The following is a 15411-nucleotide window of genomic DNA, read 5'->3' as shown; positions in this document are numbered from 1 at the left end:
TCATGTAGGCAGTAGAGATGAAGTACTTTACATACTATGAGGGTGTCAGTTCGTTTGAGTGTATATTTCATCTAAGTTCAAAGATAGTCACTTCATAGTCCTCCGTTCTGAACTTCAAACTGCTCCTAGTTATGGCTGTGCGCTCAGCTGGGGGGGGAAAGGCAGCAAAAGTTAGAGCACAAATACCAAATTGTTGAAATTAGCTCCTGGAGAGGACAGCATGACATAAAAAGGTGCAAAGCAGTGAAACACCCCATTGAAATCTCCGTGTGGGTCCTCCGCTTTGACCTCTAAAACCTAGGGACTTTCCTCCCTTTATCCATAGGCTTTGTGGTAGTGTACTGTAAGGGTGAGTTTCCAGTGATGTACGTGATAAATGGACGGATGCCGTATGGGAATTCTCTTTCCTCTCATTCCTTGCAGTGAGGGGTTTTTTTGGTGAAGTCTAATGTGCTACGATTTCTCTTTCTTTGTTCTATTGTTTTAAATGCCTCCTGTCTTCCTTCAAGGCAGACCTCCAGAGATCTTCACAGGATGAACAGTGACCTCTCACCCTTCTCTTACAGATTCGCTATATTTCACAGACGCAGGGCTTACCAGCAGAGTATTTGTTAAGTGCAGGGACAAAGACTACGAGGTTTTTCAACAGGGATACAGACTCACCGTATCCTTTGTGGAGGCTGAAGGTAGGAAGACGTTCCCTTGTTTCTTTTACCTTGCAGTTGTTGGTTGGAAGTGAGGAGACATTCAGGTCGCCTCAGAGCCTAGGTCTCTGCTTTTTGCAGTGCAGCACAGACGTTGGGGTGGGTATAGCTCCAGGTAATACTGCCATCCCCAAAGTCTACAGCCCTTAGCCCACTGCTCGGCACTGCTTTGCAGGAAATTTAAGTCTGGATTTGACCTGGAAATCTCCCTCTGAGTAGTCAACGAATTGGTGTGTTGTTTAAATGAAACAAGCCCTGGGCAGACTTTTGGGGAAAAAATAATAATAATAAAAAAAACAAACCCAAAAAACCAGAAATCATTTTAATTCTGACAATCAAAACCACTAGTAATTCAAGTGGGCCCCAAGTCTCTTGTATCAGGCAATCCCCAAGGAGAGAGGCCAGTGGGCTTCTGGCTGTAAGGATGGAATGCTGAGCATCACGCTAGGGTGGGTGTAAGAGACCTTTGGGACTCATGCCGTAGTTGGGAGGATCCTCTGAAGCGAAAAAGAAGAGATGAATCACCTTGTGACACTAAAGCTGTCATATAACCATAGCAGAGATAGTGTAAATGTTATCTGGTCAGGCAAGAGAGACACAGTGGTCTCTGATGAGGGCAGGATAAGGCAGAAGCTGGAAGTGGCACATAACCCACAGCTGATTGCAGGGCAGTTCTGGTCAATGCCTGTCTCCTGTTTTGAGCAGACACCGGATGATCATGAGGCAGAGACGGGGATTAAGTCGAAGGAAGCAAGAAAGTATATTTTCAACTGTTTGGATGATATGGCACAGGTAAGAGCATTGGTGAGTAACCAGCAAGACTGCTTCGCTTGCCTTTGGGTGACACTAACAAAGGGGAACTACATGATTTCTCTGTGCATCCTGTTCTTGTGCCAGCTCCTGAGAAATACCAAAATTATACCTACCAAATCAACTCGTCATCTGCTGCTTTGTAGGGAAAACTCCACATAGGGGCGTGTGGGCTCAATGTGCTGTAGTAAAGCAGCCTTGGAAAATGGCTAAGTCACATCTCTGACTGTTAAAGTCCTGTGTTTTCTCTTGTCTCTCCAGTGCTCCTCTGTGCAACCACTGGCAAGTCACTTACTTCTGTGTGCTTTAATATTTCCATTTGTAAAACAGTGACATTGGAAATAATCACCGTGGCCGCAGAAGAGCGTGCTTTCTTTAAAACGTGGCTATCTGGGGGAATGGGGAGTACTAATTAATTGTGTCAATTCCGTGTGGTTGTGAAAGTTAATTCCAGCATAACCACTCCTGCGACTGGAGTTTGTGCTAGCAAACAAACTAGTGTGCAAAACTGGCACAACGCTGGCACAGAACTGGAGTTTGTGCTAGCAAAGTCTAGATGTTGTAGCATTTGCAAGCAAACGTGTAGAAATGGAGGACTGGGAGGTATCCCTGCCCATGGCAGGGGGGTTGGAACTCGATGGTCTTTAAGGTCCCTTCCAACTCTAACCATTCTATGATTCTATGACTGTATAAATGGATGAAGTAACATAAAGGTGGTTTTTTTTGCCTGGCACCTGAGACATGAATGGGATGTTTCCGGTAAACCTACTGACAATTTTTATTTATTTTATATATCTTTTTTGCTCACAGGACACATAGTTAAGTGTCTGATAACACAGTCCTTTATATGATAAATATACTGATTATCAGAGCTTGCCTGCTACCACATGGAAGCTGTTCATCTTCAGTGGAGGGTGACTAAGTGTTTCATTAGCCGTTGACCCAAGCAAGCTGAACACTTAACAGTCTGTCTGGAGATCTGACATGCACAAGCCAGATGACTAGCCACCACGGAGTCTACCATGTGACTTTGGCAACTACCCCTTTAGACAGGGAGGCTTGCAGGGCATGTGCTACAATGAAGAGTAAACACAGTTTGCTGGAGACCTGACCATCTGCTCCTTACCTTTAGCGCTCACCCTTGTCCTTTCTCCTTTAGGTGAACATGACAACAGATTTGGAAGGAAGTGATATGTTGGTGGAAAAGGCGGACCGGCGGGAGTTTATAGATCTGTTAAAGAAGATGCTGACGATAGATGCAGATAAGAGAATAACACCCATTGAAACTCTGAACCATCCTTTTGTCACCATGACGCACTTGCTCGATTTCCCTCACAGCACACAGTACGTGGCTTTCATTTCCCTTGGGTTTTGAATAGAGGGATGAAGAGGAGAACTGGTTGTGGTAGAGACCAAATGTATCTGAGGGGCATTATTGAGATGCTTAAGCCCTAAGTTTTAATCTTTTTCTGGTTAAAAAAAAAAAAAAAAGAGGAATACCAATTTACCAATTCTTAAGGTTGCAAGAATTGTGTTGTAGGTGCTTGGCATTTAAAACACTGCAGTGTGCTACATTCATTATGTAAATATTCAATAATTACATATGTTTGCATTAAAATGCAGAAGAAATTATGCAATTAGTGCTGAAAGTATCAGTATATCTCAAAGTAATATAGTCCTGATTGTTACTGCAGTAATCAACCTTATCTGCAGTAGGGAGCCGACCCTTCTTCCCAGAACCTTCCCATCTTGCAGGGGTCAATTTGGGGCTGTTTGCTTTTTAAGGGAAGAGCTTTTTCTGCAGCAGGCTGGTTTACAGGCATAGGCAACAGGACAAGGAGTTCAGTTTTCAGCTTTGCTGTTGCCCACCTATGTGACCTTAAATGCCATGCTCTGACCTCATCTGACACATTTGTGGAATGGAGATGGACTCCACTGCCCAATGGAGATGTGAAGAAGTGTTGTGCGTTCAAACCTGGCCCCTTTCTCCTAAGGCTGCATCACGGAGCACAGCAGCCTGAAACACAGGAAACCTGTGCCCAGCACATTGCTCTTGTCCCCTAGGCAGTTCACGTAGGGCCAAACTTCTCAGGTGCAAGTGAAGGCAGACAGGGTAGTGGGAGTTTTCCAAAGCCTTCAGGACACCTAGCTTTGAATACCCTGCTCTACATCCAGCTCTGCAGTTCAAGGTGCTTTTGCAGGCTGTCCCTGTTCTGCTCTGTTCTCCTCACTTCATCAGGAGAACAGTTACTGGCACAGCACCATACTTCATTGGGTGCCATGTGCATGGGTGTTTAAAGGATGTGAGTTGCTCAGGTACGAAATTAAAGGGGACTGCTTAAAAAGCCATAGAGTATGTGTGGGTGCTTCAGAGCAGCAGGTTACTGGGTGTCAGTCACCTCTCCCACCCATATGTGTGCTTTTACCTGTGCCATTTCAAGTTCATCTAAGGTAGTTTTCCCTCTGTGAAGAAGCTCTGTGAAGAGCCTTTTTGTTATATTTATCACAAGATAAGAGCAGCTGCTTACCAGAAGGTAGTGGGTGCACGGTCTGTATACACCCAGGCTTACCCTGCACAGACATCTTTGAGCATTATTATCTATAAGTAGATAGTAAGTGATAAATGTAATGAAAACAAGATGGGAGATTGTTGTGCTAAACAGAGAGAAAGTAAGTTTCATATAAAAACATTCATAAATAAAAAAATGACAGTATTTTCTAACAGTGTTAGCATCATATACGAAAGTCTTTTAATTTGCAACAGTCCTTCTTACTGTGCAACAACTGATTGTGGGAGATAGGAGAGATTTGTGGCATAATGCATTGCCATCAGAAATCTTTCCGCTAACGCAGCAGACCGTAATTGCATCTTCATTTTTGAAGTGCTCACTTGTGGCTGCTCAGGCAAAGCCCCGGAAAGGTTGAAAATATCATTGGGGCCAATAGCAGTGAGAATTTTACCCAAATAAAAAATTCAGCATCAGATCTCTGAATACTAAATGCTGTACCAGCCCGGGTGTGTAACCCTGTACAGCCCCTCCACATTGGAAGCAGTGATTGGTAAAGAGAGCAATAAGCTGTAACCAGCGTGGCAAGTTGATGGAAATTTTGTCCGTGATTGCCTGTGGTTTTGTGAATAGAAACTTCAAAGCCTCGAGAGATGCAGGGAGTTGTAATCTCTCTTGAAAGTAAATCAGGCAGCAGAGAAAGTGAGAATATATGGAAGATGTGGCTTCTGGAAGGAATCTCTGCTCTGTGACATGCTTCAGAGAGGCTGCAAGTTTGAGCAGCCCGAGAGGGGCTGTTCTGCTTCCTCCCAAGCAAAGAGCAAAGCGAGTTTAGCTCCCCATTTCACATATTTAACTGCCTGGCTCTTAAATTGTCGGGTACTCCTCAGTCTTTCTGTCCATCTTGCTCTGTCCCTGCCTTCTTTTTTCTCCCCTTTTTTAAAAGTAAAGACAGAGAACACAGCGTTACATTAGTAGAGATTATACCTTGTTACATAAAACCGTTTGGTAACACGCACAGTTTACCATGTACAGAATATATACTCTCTCCAGTGTTTTCTCCTTTTTGGAGGGAGAATTATATTCATAATGATCTGGAAAAAATGCAGTTCAATAGTCTTTTATATTTATTTGATAAGTGCTTGATTTTTCTGAACGTCCTGCGACCTACAGGTATTTCATAGTTCTTTAAATGAATGCACATAATGTACAGCCATGCACAGTGTCCTGAGCCTGTCTTGCCTGCAGGTGTTTATGTCACAGATCCAGTTACCGAGATTTTACCTGTAAGAGAAGACAGATGACCATGTGAGTAAGAGACAAGATAGGGATAAAAAGATCTAAGTCCTCTTCCTGACCAACCTTAGGGATCATATGAGTGTGTTCCTTTTGAAGGGACACTTTGTTTCTCAAATATTACGTGAGGATGTGTTTACCTCTCTTACCTCTAACAGCTTAGATAGTTACAAAAGAAATTATGCATACAGCTGATTTTTTACAGCTACAGCTGATTTTCACGTCTATTTTTCTGGGTTGGGATAATGGAAATGAAAAAATGCCTTCATATTTTTTTGGGTTGAGTTTCAGACTCTGAGGCCACATTTGTAAAAATAATTATTGTGGAAAACCTGTGTTGGTTTTTAGTCCTTGGAAAAACGAGATTTTATTAAAAATACAGTTTTGCTCAAGATTGGTATGTTGTTATCTCTTAAACCTCTGTATGTTTTGGTATCCCAATTATAAAAATGAAATATTGGCAGTTTCATGTACCAAACACCTAGAGTGCTCTAGCAATGCAGAGAGTATTTAATCTCCTTTACTGGGGATATGATACTTCTCAAAATTTCCATTGCTATATCAATAGCATTTAAAGGAAAGTCTGTATAGAGAAAGAAGCTGTAGTATATCCCCCCCCGAGATCCAGTTCTCAGTCTGAGATAACCTCAGAACCTGATTCCCTCAGGACATTGATGAATCTGATTTGGCATAACCTTTTGTGATATGAATTGTCCCATTGACTGCAAGAGGACAGCTCATGTGCTTTAAGATAAGCATCTACAGAAGTGTTTAGCCAGACAGGGGCAATGCTTTAACCACTTGAGTGGACTTAGCTTGCAGTGAACTACTTTTTAAAAGGAACGAGTGAGATTTTTCAGGGATCTCAGTGACCAAGAATAGTAAAATTCGTCCTTGCAAAAGACTTGTAAAACTACCTTTAGGCTTACACTGAGGCAGAAAGCATGAGTTGTCTTTTCCTCTTAGGCTCAATCCTCAGAAAAAGCAGTATTTTTCTTTCTTGCTTTCAGTCTCTTTCACTCTCTTAAAATAGCCACTGTGTATTTCTTGCCCTGCCACCTGAAGACCAACAGATTTCCTTGTTATCTGTGACTTATATTGCAGTGCTTAGATCCGTGGGGGCACCCAGGTGTCCCAGAGCAGCCACTCTCATCTTGACACCCATTGGTCCCTCTTCAGTACAGGGTTAATCTGACTCTCACTGGTTAAGAGACACCTTCATAAAATAGCAAAGGGCTTTAAGAGCAAAGAAAGTGCCAAGCCTGCCGTGGAGACCTAATGCAGGGCCACTCTGATGAACTGTTGCCAGTGTTGGTCAGTTCGTTGATTTTCTGTCTCTTCCTTGTCCCCTGTTTTACCCAGTGTCAAGTCCTGCTTCCAGAACATGGAGATTTGCAAGCGGCGGGTGAATATGTATGACACAGTGAACCAGAGCAAGACACCATTCATCACCCATGTAGCCCCAAGCACATCGACCAACTTGACCATGACTTTTAACAACCAGCTGAACACAGTCCACAACCAGGTAAGGGCATCGATCAGAAGCAGCCAGTGCTTGAAACATTGACATCAGGAGGGTCTAGAAGATGAAAAGCAAAGTAGCATCCCATTTAACATGCCTGCAAAAAGATGGTACTTTTTTACAGTCCTTCCTCCACTCTTCCTCATTCTTTTTTCTTCAGGCAAGCGGAAATCTTCTGACATTTTGTGCTATGGTGAAATGCTGCCCTCATTGTTTATGTTGTTGTCGGGAGTGATAAATCCTGCTTACTTGGGAAGTTGCTATGGGGAAAAGCTCATTAGTCCTTTAATGCAGCAAGCAGGGCTGTGCTCCCTGGGTCAGGCAGAAGTACTTGTGATCTTACAGCACTTCTTCAGCCCCTTTTTCTCCAGACTAAGGGGCTGAGGAGAGACCTTATCCCTCTCTACAACTACCTGCAAGGAGATTGTAGCGAGGTGGGTGTTGGTCTCTTCTCCCAAGTAATAAGCAATAGGACAAGAAGAAATGGCCTCAAGTTGTGCCCCAGGAGGCTTAGGATGGATATTAGGAAAATTTTCTTATCAAACGTTGGAGCAGGCTGGCCAGGGAAGTGGTTGAGTCACCATCCCTGGAGGTATTTAAACGACGGGTAGATGTGGTGCTTAGGGATATGGTTTAGCAGTGGTTTTGGCAGTGTTAGGTTGATGGTTGGACTCGATGATCTGAAAGGTCCCTTGCAACCTAGATGATTCTGTGATTCAAATTGGCATTGTAGTCAAAAGAATTTAAACCCTTCTGTAACAGACACAGCACTGTAACTGATCAACAGGAAAGAAAAGTTTAGTGGTAATGTTTATTCTTATCTCTCATTGGTTTTACTCCAGGTGCCACAGTTGACGTGGAAACCCTGTGCTCGTACTCCCACTCCAACTAAATTGCACTCTGCATTGGTGGGCTCTGGCTTTGTAATCGTGCTTTGGACTCTTGTATTAGTTTTATGTGCCCCAGCGCTGGGCGGTGCTGGGCTGACAAATTTTATGTGACTAGCAGACTAAGTTGTTTACTGCGGTACTGTATTACAACAGTGAAAGGAAGCTCTCCAGGGACAGCACTCTAAGGGACTGAAGCTCAAGAAATAGCTACTGTCTTTTAAGCCTTTTGGGAACAGGCTGCTCAAGATTCTCTCTAGAGATTGCAGGTGGCGTTGCGGAAATGGTGCTTGGAAAAGCAAGGAAGCTAAAGGATTCTGTGTAAATGTACAGGGTGTTCCTGTGTCACTCAGAAAACCAGACTTCATGACTCAGTTCTCAATACATGTGATCACAGAAGGTCTTCTGGAACAATTCATTAAGCAGATGCAGACAGAGATAGGTCATGGCTTGGTGTGATAGGGTATTAGTTACAAACACCAATTCCCTTTCTTGGCTGTTTCTGAGATGCTGACTAAAGAAATGCATGCTACACATTCCCCTAGGCCCCAGCTGCAGGGCAGAGACACCATTTTTACCGCAATTGCTAGTAGGAAATGCAGACTTGCTTTCGTTTCCTCACAACTCACTTGATGTTAATATTGGTTGCTGGCTGGGGAGGTCCGTGGTAATCTCAGAGTTCTCATAAGGGGTGTGTGTTATGAGCAGAACCGGTATCTCCAGTGTTTCTAGAAGTGGCAGAAACATTTCCAGGAAGGGTGTTTTAATTTGAACAAGCTCTAAACCCTTCACAATTCTCTTCAACATACCACTCATCTTGGCTCGCTGGTGCTCCCTTTCTCGGCAAAATATCTGGGGATTGCCTCCTTCAAGTTACAGCTCCTGAGATTAGGAGTGTGGGAGCTGTCGTGGTGGTTGCTTGGTGTGTTGCACAGGGGAACAGGTTGCCCTTCTCTGCCTCTGCACAGAGAGAGGAGGAGGAGGATGAAATGTTTCGCCGTCACATCCCTCGTGGCTGTGGTTGTGGCTGTTGGCAGTGCAGCATGGATACCCTTCTCAGGCCCAGTGGCAACCAGGGCAGCACGAAATGCTGAGCCTGATGCCTCCTGCAACCTTGATCAAAGCCTCATCCCGGGTCCATGTGTTCACCATGAGAAAGTGTTGTCTCACCTGTCTCCATCAGTGGTGCTGGTACATTTGGATGGAGGGGAAAGGTGGGCTCCGGTGTGGTAGAGCCTAGTTGCCTAGACACGAATGCTAAGGGCGTATTTTTATAGAGCAGTGGCAGGGGTGTTTGGGTGTTGTTTGTCTGCCGCAACTGTTACAGACTCAGTCCAAAGGAAAAGCAAATCATCTTAAGATTTCTAGATGTTTTGCAGAACACTGGGCTGATTTGTATAGCTTTGCCACATCCCCTGCTGGAGTTTTTGCTCTGAGAGGTTTTAAAGTTAAGCCAAAGGAAGTTTGGACTTTGAAAGCATTACCTACTGTTATGCCTTCTGATTCCTTCAAATTCAAAACATATTTCAAGGGGCATGTGCTGTCTTAGATAGCTGGTAGAGGAAAGGCTGGAATGAGTCTGCCATCTCAGGATGAGGCTCCACAGGGCATGGAAGTGCTGAGTTTCTTTTACTTAAGAAATGTGAGTTTCTTCTAGAGTTATGTGCATGATGAGACAACAACATGATTTGGTGATAGTAGCATTTTGTGAACCCATCTTCTGTATGCTGCAAATCAGAGCCAGTCGGGCGATAAATGGGGCTACAGTTCTGCTTTGGAGAAGGCGCTATGTCTCCAAGCAGTACACAGAAGTGCTGCGTGGCCAGAGGTCCCGTGGCATGGTACAGCTGCAGTTACTCAGGCAGATCATGCTCCTTTCCCCATCACTGCCCTTGCCTCTGTGCTCCTCAGTATCCTGTTCTACCCCTTCTTTGGTTTTGGTTTGCTGGTTTTTATTTATTTTTTTTACCTTATTTTATTCTATTTTACTTTTTTATTTTATTTTTTGATTTTGCTCCTTCCAACGTACCCATCTCCCTCATTTTTTTGTTTGTTTTTGTTTAATTCCCGTCATTCCTTTAGACCACCAACCTGGCTCCCACCTCCTCCAGTGCCACTATTTCCTTAGCCAACCCCGAGGTCTCCATACTAAATTACCAATCTGCACTCTACCAGCCCTCAGCGGCGTCCATGGCTGCGGTGGCCCAGCGGAGCATGCCCCTGCAGACAGGAACAGCGCAGATCTGTGCCCGGCCTGACCCCTTCCAGCAAGCTCTCATTGTCTGCCCACCAGGCTTCCAAGGTAAGTAACAGTCCCACCAGGTCTTGGCCAGTTGCTGCTCCCTCCCCATTGCTGCTTCATCTAGCTCTTATTAGAAACAAGCTTCCTTAGTGCAAATCATATGGTCGAAAGATTGTTGGCCTAGTAAATCAGAGCAATGAGGTTTTTGCAGTTGGAAATGTTTGCAACAATGGAGGATCTTGCAGGCACCTCCAAAATCATGAGTTGGAGGTGGATGGTCTAAAACAGCGGGGCAGGCACTGAGAAGAGGTTGGGCGAGAATATGTGGTATTTTCAATCCTTTGCCCTGAACAGAGTTTGAGGCTCTTCTCCCTCATTTTGGTAAACAGGAAAACTTTCCCCCACAACAAAGATCAGTACATAAATAGCGGGTTCATCACTTCTTAGGGATTCAGTTGTTAAAAGGGGGACTCAGTAAGTTAATGCAGCAGTGTCTGTGGTGCTGGCGGAGATGAGAGTTTGCCCCTGTAGCAGATACTCGTGGGCATTTATCAGTACCATTCCTTCAGCTCCAGCCCTTCTGCAAACAGCTCTGCCTGTGTATACCAGTGGCAGGTACCATTGTCAGACAACTTCAGTGACGACTGGATTCAGCTACTTGTCCTTCTCCTGACTTTACATACTGTAGCAATTTGGAAAAACTAGCCAGATGTCTGTAGGAAGTGGTCTAAATAGACCTTGGTTCAGCTGCTGCAACTTCTGCTTTTCATTTCTACAAGCCTGTCTGTGGACCAGTCTCTAGGCACTTGTTAAATGTTCTGCAAGATTATCAAAGTTCTTGAACTAGGGGAGTTTAGCTAGACCTCTTCTACATAGTTAAAATGCATCTTGAGGGTTTGACTTCAGAAATGGATTGCTAGAGTATTTAAGCTAACCTTGTCTTGAGAAAGTTCTAAAGCAGAGGAGGTAGCATAGGCTGTGCCACACACTGAAGTGGTCAAGAGGGAAGTTTCCTCCAGCTCAGTTAGGCTTATGTGTGGCTGAGCCAACAATGGTTGGAGTTCGGGGTGTGCTAGATTACACAGTCAAATAAGAGGCTTTTAAATATGAGTCCTGAGAAGCTCCGCAAGAGAAAATCACTTATTCCTGTCAAGGCTGAGTGAGTGCACGGTTCTGGATTCCCATCCCACTGTCCCACTTGGGTCACAAGAGAGCATACTCACATAGCAATATTTTTTGGCTGGCAAGGACCATTTTCTATGTCAAACCAGAGAACATGGAGGAAGAGAAGCCATTCTCTCTCTTCCTTTTCTGTCTGTGCACATTGTATTGAGATGTTTCCCACGGATTTGAGGCACCCTGAATACATGAACTCAGTTAATCCCTTAAAGTCTTTGTAAATATCTTTGCTGCACCTTTATGCATGTATCATGTTTATCAACATTTGATGGGCATCTTTGGGCTGGGGTGGAATATGTGAGACTCCCAGACCCTGATTATTTTTGAGGGACTGAACACTGCAATTTAAGTGGACATCAGCAACTGCCCTTAGGCACCTCTGAAAACCGGACCACTGTTCTTAGCAATGCTGTTGATGGCTAATGCTGTACCTTCTGTGCTGGTGGAACAGGGTTACAAGCTTCCCCTTCGAAGCATGCTGGGTATTCAGTTCGGATGGAGAACGCCGTTCCCATTGTCACTCAGGCTCCTGGGGCCCAGCCTCTTCAGATCCAGCCAGGACTCCTCGCACAGGTAAGGAGCTCTGAACACCCTGAGCTCAGCAGGTATTTTTTGTATTGTTTGGCTCTTGGAGGCTCATGAGAGCAGCTTTCTCAGAGATCCTTCTATGGTACAGTTCAGAGACTTGGGCAGCCATGTAATGGTCTCCAGCTTTCTCCAGAATGTCTAAACCTCCCCCAGTTCATTGTTCAGCTCAAAGACTATGTCAGAGTTGCAAAAGCCTCTGGAAAGAACTTCTTTCCTTTTGCTTCTCCACTGGAATCAGTGGGAACCTTCAGGGGAAGCTGTGTCAAGCCTCTGCTAAGGAGGAAACAGTAATAGCCTTCCTGCAGCCTCCTGAACTTGCGGTTTCAGTGGTAGTTTGTGGCCAGGAGTTGCACTAGTGAAGTGCATGCTGCTGATAAATATCTTTCATGCTTTAAGTTTGCACCCTTCTGTTTTATGAGTTGCCCTCTGCTCTTAGGTTATGAGAGAGGTGTAGGGGGCAGAGGCAAGGGCCCGGCAGCCAAGGAGCAATCCTTGTCAGCAGCACTTGTTGGCACAATTGTCCGAAATATCCTCACAGGAAAAGCATGGTTCCTCCCAGAAAAACCCCGAACGGGAATGGGTACCACCAATTACGTGCACATCCTCAAGGGAAACTCCAGCTCCTCAAAAAGGAGGAGCAGTTCATTCCTCCTTGTGCTGGCTTCAGTGAATCTGCCCCTACCGGTTTTCAGCTGGTGCTGTGGTACCTCCACCAGTATCAGGCACGTTTGTGGCAGGCAAAAAAAAAAAAAAGCACCTCGTATACTTAGTATGAAATTCTGGAGCCTGGAAAAGATGACCTACAAGTCAAAAATGCATGCCTCTGACTCAGGATTGGTTGATCTACCATACCTTCATTAGCGCCAGCGCCTTCATACACAGTCAGGTACCAGCAGACTTCAGGGTTTATGCCTGTGTGTTGCATTGCTGGGATAAGACATTGGTGCAAATTGCCTTTCTTTGCCAGCTGCCGGCCACGCTTATCTGGTGAAGACAGATTGAAACACAACTTGCAGCCTGTGTAATAGGCAACTTGCAGCCTGCAGCCTTAGCTAATTTCCATTAGCTAACGTCCCCTGACCCTTCCCAGTAGCAGAGTCTTTGTGAGAGGGCTGTCTGAAACATTGAACCCACCTCTGTTGTAGCCTGTCATAACAACTTACATGGCCACCTCTCGTTTGGTTGGAAAGGAGAGCCTGAGAGGCAGTGGAAACCAAAATAATGGCAAAGTGAGAAGTGGTCTGTGCAGGCACTGTTGCAGGCACCAAGTGCTTCTGCAAGAAGTCAGCCAAGGCAATGGGTGAAGGAGGTGACAGAGCTTTGCAAATCCCCACCATTCTGCACCATCCTGAGGTGTGCTGTTATATGGGGCTTGAAGGGATGAGGGTCGGGTCTGAAGCATTCCAAAGACAGCAGGATCCTGAGACATCTTGGGACCTCCATCTCCTCCTTTCTTCTCACGGTGGCCTTGTTGGGGTCACCACACAGTCTGTGGAAGGGAAGTAGTGTTCAGGAGGAGCTTTGTTACCAATTTCTGTGCTGCCCCTGCTATGTGAACTCTCATTTCATGGGCTGCCCCCCTCATACTTTCTACTGACGTTTTATTCACCGTCACTTCCACAAGGGAATGGAAGCTGTTGCTGAGAAACACTCCTCGCTTGCATAGATTTTTAATTTTTGATTTAATAAAAGAGAGGCAGTCTGCCTGTTGATATATCTGTCTGTCTCATGCAACGAGAAATGCTAGCTGCCGCTCTGATGGCAAGGCGCTCTGATTGATGCCGGTGGCATCTGGTGTCCGCGGGCCTCGCTCAGTTCGGGCTGAGCAGCTGGTCTGATAAACAAATCTGTACCCAATTCCAGTTTCCTGAATGGAAAAACACAGCTTCTTTGTAATGCATTGTAGTCACATCTGATCTCCGAGTGGCTGCGTGTCTCTCTCTCAGCAGAGAGATATTCCTCTCATGCACAGCTGCTTATCTATTGCTCTTCAGACCGGACTGTGCGATTGCTCCAGCTACTAGAGGGACTGCCCCCGGCAGAGAGCGTAGTGCCTCCAGAGCCCATTTCTATCTTTCCACCTGCCCTATTTGTCCCCCTGACCAGGCATGATGCTGCTCCTTGTGCTCCCAGCGCTGCATAGTACCAATGGGCATTCTCCCCTGCCCAGCACAGGGCGCAGGTTGCTGTGCTCGCCCGCGTCAGGATGGCTGTGGCTGGCAAAGCCTTAGTGCATCCCAGGGCAGCTCTCCCTGTGCATTTTGTATGAGACCAGCAGTCCCGGAGGAGGGACAGGGGAAGGAGTTCCAGGAGCTGGAGGGACCCAGGGCAGAGGCGGTGACAGATTTGTAGCATCATCTCTGTGTGTCCGCAGCCTGTGGCATGGAGCTAGACAGAGCAAGCAGCCTGCAAGATGCAGAGCCACTGGTAAAAGTAACTTCTCTGGGTCTATTTTCACCCTCTCAAGCAAGTGTGGTTCACATACTGTATGCACAGAGACCAGTGAAAGGAGACTGATCCTGTCTTTACGAATAGCTCTCTGCAGCTTCAGATCTGGAAAGAGACAAAGCTGCACAGTTTTCTGGCAGGCTTCCATGACATGACCCAGAACTGTCCCCTGTCCTTGAATAACGCCCTGAATTCTTGATTTTCCTCTCCTTTTAACTCCTTCCCAACACCACTTCTTCCCACGGAGGTCCTGCCACCGGCTTTAAGAACAAACACGCTTATGCCATTAGTCATTCTTGCTCTACATCCGACGCGGGAGCTCTATCCCATGGGGGGGACCCACCACCTCCTGAGCGCAGGGACCAGCGCAACGCTCTGCCGCGGCGGCACAATTTTGCCGTAACGCAATAGCTGAAAACAGGCTGCGGCTGCCGGCACAAGCCTCCCGTGTGTGAGCACAGCACACTCTGCTAGTGGATCAGCCTAGACAAGTCTTATCTGCAGATTAAGTGATTCGGTGGTCTTTACCTAATAAGTGAGGAATTTGTGCCTGGACCCTGACACTGCATCTAAATTTATGCACTGCAGGCGGGAAAGGAGCTTAGATTTGTTCAGTTCTCTTCCTGAAAAAGGAGGAAGCAGTTTTCTCTGCAAGTAAATCCAGGTAGTCCCCTGGGACTGACTGCAACAGTAGTTTAGTCTCCTCTTTTAAATCAAAGCTGGGAAAAAAAGGGAAAAAAAAGAAAATTAAAAGAAAAAGCTATTTTCCTCCCTGATCTTTTTGCGTCTTCGCCTCCTCCTCCTACCTGCTCCGAGCAGCACCAGTCCGTGGTTGTGGTTCCTTAGATGAAGAGCTCTCAGGAGCCCTGTGACTGTCCATCCTTTGCAGATGGTGCTGAGAGACCTCACCGTAGCAGCCTTTTCATCTAAGTCCGCAACACGGAAAATTGCAAGACAGTCAAACTTTGGATCAGAGCTGGTTTTTTGAGGGGTGGTGTGGTGGTGGTGTTTTTTTACTGGGGGATAGGAAGGGATTATGGGATAGTTAACAGGATTCTTGTGAGGATGGGGATGGGGACAAATGCATGCCTGAAAGAAGCCTCCCCTCTTTGAAATTTAGCCTCCGTAGAGCCGCAAGATAACACAACATGGGTCCAATATAGGGGTGCCGTTTGGGACTAAGGAGGGCTGTAGTCAGTACCCCATCATTCCCTAGCCCAGGCTGTGA

General features: G+C 45.8%; 1 protein-coding gene across 2 annotated transcripts in view; it reads left to right on the top strand.

Moving 5' to 3' along the window:
- The window catches only part of HIPK2 (homeodomain interacting protein kinase 2), a 132464-nt gene that overhangs the window by 98678 nt on the left and 18375 nt on the right, over positions 1–15411 (top strand). Inside the window, exons 4-9 of one of the 2 annotated variants that reach the window (XM_074168260.1) lie at positions 567–686; positions 1410–1496; positions 2674–2858; positions 6680–6842; positions 9902–10028; positions 11599–11720. In XM_074168260.1, the coding sequence (XP_074024361.1) occupies positions 567–686; positions 1410–1496; positions 2674–2858; positions 6680–6842; positions 9902–10028; positions 11599–11720 (804 nt within the window). Of the gene's footprint in view, positions 1–566; positions 687–1409; positions 1497–2673; positions 2859–6679; positions 6843–9808; positions 10029–11598; positions 11721–15411 lie in introns of both variants that reach the window. The other variant, XM_074168259.1, reaches the window with a different exon arrangement.

The sequence above is a fragment of the Numenius arquata genome, chromosome 2, assembly GCF_964106895.1.
Source record: "Numenius arquata chromosome 2, bNumArq3.hap1.1, whole genome shotgun sequence".
Classification (NCBI taxonomy): domain Eukaryota; kingdom Metazoa; phylum Chordata; class Aves; order Charadriiformes; family Scolopacidae; genus Numenius; species Numenius arquata.
This window is presented reverse-complemented; position numbering and strand designations above follow the sequence as displayed.